The sequence below is a fragment of the Siphateles boraxobius genome, unplaced genomic scaffold (assembly GCF_051911475.1).
Source record: "Siphateles boraxobius isolate OS27281-9 unplaced genomic scaffold, OSU_SipBor_1 12, whole genome shotgun sequence".
NCBI lineage: Eukaryota > Metazoa > Chordata > Actinopteri > Cypriniformes > Leuciscidae > Siphateles > Siphateles boraxobius.
In genome coordinates, this window is record NW_027508722.1 from 32597501 (window position 1) to 32602500 (window position 5000).

A 5000-nucleotide genomic window follows, 5' to 3' on the forward strand; every position below is an offset into this window, starting at 1 on the left:
GATTCGATACATATCACGATACTGAACTCACAATACAATATTATTGTGATACTCCATATGATAAAAGACATATGATAAAAGATTAACAAAAAATGTCCTGATTAAAATGCTAAATTTGGTATTACATTGTGTGTGTAAATGAATAGACTTGGACTTGGTGCTGAAACCCAAAGCACAGGACAATAGAGACACCAGAATAAACATATTCATGATTCTGAAGATGAAAATACTGAATTATTGTAGATGAATATGCTTGATCTCTGTCACTGACTAGATATATTTAAAATAATGTACAACACTTTTTACTGGTAACATCAGATATTTGGCATTATCAGGAGCCACAAATATTCCCATTATTATACATTATATACAACATTATATACAGTAGTTTAATGTAGTACTGACACTAAAACTCTTTATTTTAGGTGAATTATACACAATACATAGTTTCATTTTTGTATTGCGATATATTGTGACATGATATATTGTTACACCCCTAATTTCTACTGCGCTTTATAAAGTACAGGTTGATCCAAAGCAGCTTTACAGTAAAAATAACAGTGGTAATGTTCCAAAATTCATCAAATATGAAATAACGTTGATTTCAGCTGTAAAGCAGCTCTAAAAAGACAATAGTGTCGTATTTCAGATCAATGTTGATTCTGTTGCGTTCAATATCAGCACTGTTGTGAGAAATCATTACTAAAACTAAAGGCTGGATTTTAATGTCTTCTTGATATTTTTATAAGGAAAAATGCAATATAATCCGCATATCATGGTAATACCGTGGTATTCTTTACATTGTACAAGGACATTGCAAGACCATGCATGAAAATGTTAATGTAATAGCATTACATTTACATTTTTTTGATTAAAGGAAAATTGTATGGATATATTAATGGATAGATAGATAGAAGGATGGATGGATGGATGGAGAGATGGATGGATGATAGATAGATGGATGAAGGATGGATGGATGGATGGATGGAGAGATGGATGGATGATAGATAGATGGATGAAGGATGGATGGAGAGATGGATGGATGATAGATAGATGGATGAAGGATGGATGGATGGATGGATGGAGAGATGGATGGATGGATGGATAGATGGATGGATAGATGGATGGATAGATGGATGGATGGATAGATGGATGAAGGATGGATAGATGGATGGATGGATAGATAGATAGATGGATGGATGGATAGATGGATGGATGGATAGATAGATAGATAGATAGATAGATAGATAGATAGATAGATAGATAGATAGATAGATAGATGAATGATGGATAGATAGATAGATGGATTGGGATAGATAGATGGATGGATGGATGGATAGATAGATAGATAGATAGATAGATAGATAGATAGATAGATAGATAGATAGATAGATAGATAGATAGATAGATAGTTCGATCGATCGATCAATGGATTTGGATAGATGGATGGATGGATGGATGGATAGATAGATGGATGGAGAGATGTATAGAGAGATGATAGGTATATATATATATTACTATCACAATACCATAACCCCAGTGCAGTCCACTCTTAAAGCTGCTGTTAGAGCACACAGCAGGATGGGCTTAGATGTGAATGTCAAGAACAGAAGTCCTCTGCCAATGTTCTTTGGATCCCCTGCAAAAAGCTCCAGTATTCACCATTCATGATTCTCCACTCGCCACAGTGCCACACTACAAATATCTTGGCAGTTATTTATCCAGTGATTGTAGCATGGATCGAGATATTCAACACAGGATCAATTCATTCGGGAGTCTGGGGAAAAGAGTATTCAGTAATACTAATTTACATCTACACACAAAGATTGCTGTATCTGCCTTACCACCCTCCTGTATGGTTGTGAAACATGGACCATCTATGCTCGACATCTGAAAATGTTGGAATCTTTCACATTAGATTCCTGCAGCGCATCCTCAAAGTCACGTGGCAAGATCGAGTTCCACACATTGAGATCCTGAAAAAAAAAAAAAATTGTTGGGGTGTAGAAGCAACTTTGATGCTCTACCAACTGAGATGGCTTGGTCATGTTGTGAGAATGCCGCCAAGTCGCCTTCCACATAAGATAATGTACGGTCAATTACATCTTGGCTCCCGATTTGCAGGAGGCCAAAAAAAGAGGCTGAAAGACCAACTAAAAGGCTTTCTTAAGAAGTGTGTGATAAGGCCCACATCCCTGAAAACTAGTGCTGAGAATCGCAAGCTCCGGCAGCAACTTTGTCAAAATGGAGTACAAGGCTATGAAGACAGGAGAACTGAACATCGCCTGACTAAAAGACATCAGAGAAAGCAGACCAAGCTTGTTCCTGCCCCCTTAAGACCATCAGGAGAAACTTTCATATGCCCTGTCTGTGAAAGACAGTGTGCATCCCGCATCGGACTATACAGTCATCAAAGAACCCACAAGTTATAGGAGCAGTCGTCATCGGACGACGATGGACTAACCAGAAGTATCACATTAATACGCACGTCCACTTCTGCTTATGTAACGTGTTTATAACGACTGATTGATTCCCAGTCTCACGCTCATATGCAGTGATGCACGTCTGTGTTTTACATAAATCCACATAACCGCTGGGATTTGATTTGCTCATGAAAAGCCCTGGAGAGGAAGAGGAGGTAAAAATAGAGTCGAGAGACCAGTGTGTTCTCAGAGCAGATATAAATGGATTAATGCAGAAAAATCATAAATGTGTTATTACTGTCAGTATCCTGCAGGAGAAGCTCTCGCACAGATGCTCACATTCAGCTCTCATACAGTCCAACATTACTCACACTCCAGATATCATTTCACTAGTGTGTGCAGGACACTGTAGTTCATTTATGTAAGTGAGGAGAGCAAAATAAAGTAAACTGTGACATATTATACACAATAATTCTTCATACAGTGACCAAAAATGATTGGGACACTTTGAGCTGATCATGTTTTAAGTGTTTTTTCTTTAATAACTAATGCAGCTTTTTACACCACAGACTGAACAACATGAAGCATTGCTTGGTAACTGGTTGAGCTAAACTGGTATTATCTAATTGTGTAGTTAAATTTAACAGCTGACAGATATTCAAAATAATTCATGTGTGAGAGTCTAACAGAAGGACGGACAAAACCAGTCAAATATCATAACTCTGATTAATTTTATTACCAACTATAGTGAATAAACTGTGAGAATGGTGTCTGAATAAATTTTGGTTTGGATTTGTCTTCCTATAATATGCATGAAACAGAAGTAAAGCTCTCACACACTGTAGACACATTATTGGTTGCACGGCAGGAAGTGATGCTAATGTTGTGATGTTGTGTTGTTCAGGTGTGACGCGAGCAGTCCTCATATCCACCCGGTGGGCTGGTGTCAGGATCACGGCCGCCCGCTCACGGCACCTCAGGGTGGGTATGACCCCACAGGATACTTCACTTCTATTCTATTCTATTCACATTTATTTCTATAGCGCTTTTCACAATACACATCATTTCAAAGCAGCTTTAAAGAAAATGCACGAGTCCATATTACAGTTTACAGTGATCTGTTATTATCAGAGTTATGCAATTCAGAAATGTACATAAACAATATCACAGTTAGCTAAAAATGTATTCATTTAAACAATGTAATAATTTAATGCAGAAACAATGAGCTCATTGAAGTAATGAATACTTGTTTGTTAACAAATGATTATGACATTTAGAAAATATAGCATACATTTAGTGTATAGTATATTGAATACCTCAACTGCAAAAAATGCTTTTTTTACTTAGTATTTTTGTCGTTTCCAGTCCAAATATGTAAAAATTCTTAAATCAAGATGCATTTACTAGATGAGTAAAATTACATAAGATATTATGTCCCGTTTTCCGGGGGAATTAATCAAAATTAAGTAAACTGATGCTTAAAAAAAACAAAATTATCTGCCAATTGGGTAAAAAAATTATTCAAACAGAAACAATATAATTTTGCTTGTTTTAAGCTAAAACTCACTTGTAGCCAATCACAGGCATATCCGATGAGCTTGAGAACACAGTGGCCAATCGGGGTGTTTACGATTACGCTCAAAGCATCACATTTTTAAAATTTCAGTACCGACTTGGTACCTAAGTCCTCATTATAATAATTCATACGCAGAATAAAGGGGCGGGGCCTGGTTGAGTTAGTTAGTAGTGTGTTAAACTGGCGGTTATGGTAAGGGGCGGGACATTTCCCAAACACACTCGAAAGCGCTCGACCAATCACAACACACAATGCTCCAGCCGACCAATCAGAGCACAGTGTGCTTTACAGGAGGAGGGGCTTCATAGAGGCAGGAAGTAAACAGAGCGTTACTGACAGACTGGGAAGAGAGGAGCCGCAACAATGGAGAATATGAGGAAAATAATCAACATTCAAGCAGGAAAACCTGTTCGAGTAGAGCCTGAAACAACATCAAGACTTGGAGGGCAGAATATTAGGAAGCTTGTTTCCGCCACAGAATAAAAATTAAAAAGCTTTTTATCTTGCAATTCTGACTTAAAATTATAAACTATAATATAACGGTGTCGTCTTAGCGGCCCCTAATTTAATAACAAATGATCATTTAGACGGAAGTGAATCAATCAAAACTAACTTTAGCTGGAAAAAACATTTTTCAAGAGCCACTATAAAACCAAACCAATCTCTGTTACCTTAAATTATATCTTTATCTCTGTAAAGCTGCTTTGAAACAATCTACATTGTTAAAAGTGCTATATAAATGAGGATGACTTGACTTGACTTGACTTAAACTCAGAATTGTGTGTAATAAAGTCAGAATTACGTTTTATAAAGTCCGAATTGCAAGATATAAGGTCGCAATTCTGACTTTTATCCTCAGAATTGCAACTTTATTACACGCAATTCTGACTTTATTGAATTGCAAGATAAAAAGTCGCAATTACCTTTTTATTTTTTATTCTGTGGCGGAAACACAGAATAAAACTTCCGTAATAACTTCCATAGTAACATAAAACTTCCAT

At 36.7% G+C, this 5000-nt stretch overlaps 1 protein-coding gene across 4 annotated transcripts in view; it reads left to right on the plus strand.

Moving 5' to 3' along the window:
* l3mbtl4 (L3MBTL histone methyl-lysine binding protein 4) overlaps positions 1-5000 on the plus strand; it is a 95159-nt gene that overhangs the window by 27861 nt on the left and 62298 nt on the right. For all 4 annotated transcript variants that reach the window (XR_013198328.1, XR_013198330.1, XM_077218506.1 and 1 more), the window contains exon 10: positions 3328-3404. Coding sequence is in view for 2 of the 4 variants with exons in the window: in XM_077218506.1 (XP_077074621.1) it covers positions 3328-3404 (77 nt within the window). In the remaining 2 variants the exon portion in view is untranslated. The remainder of the gene's footprint in view (positions 1-3327; positions 3405-5000) is intronic.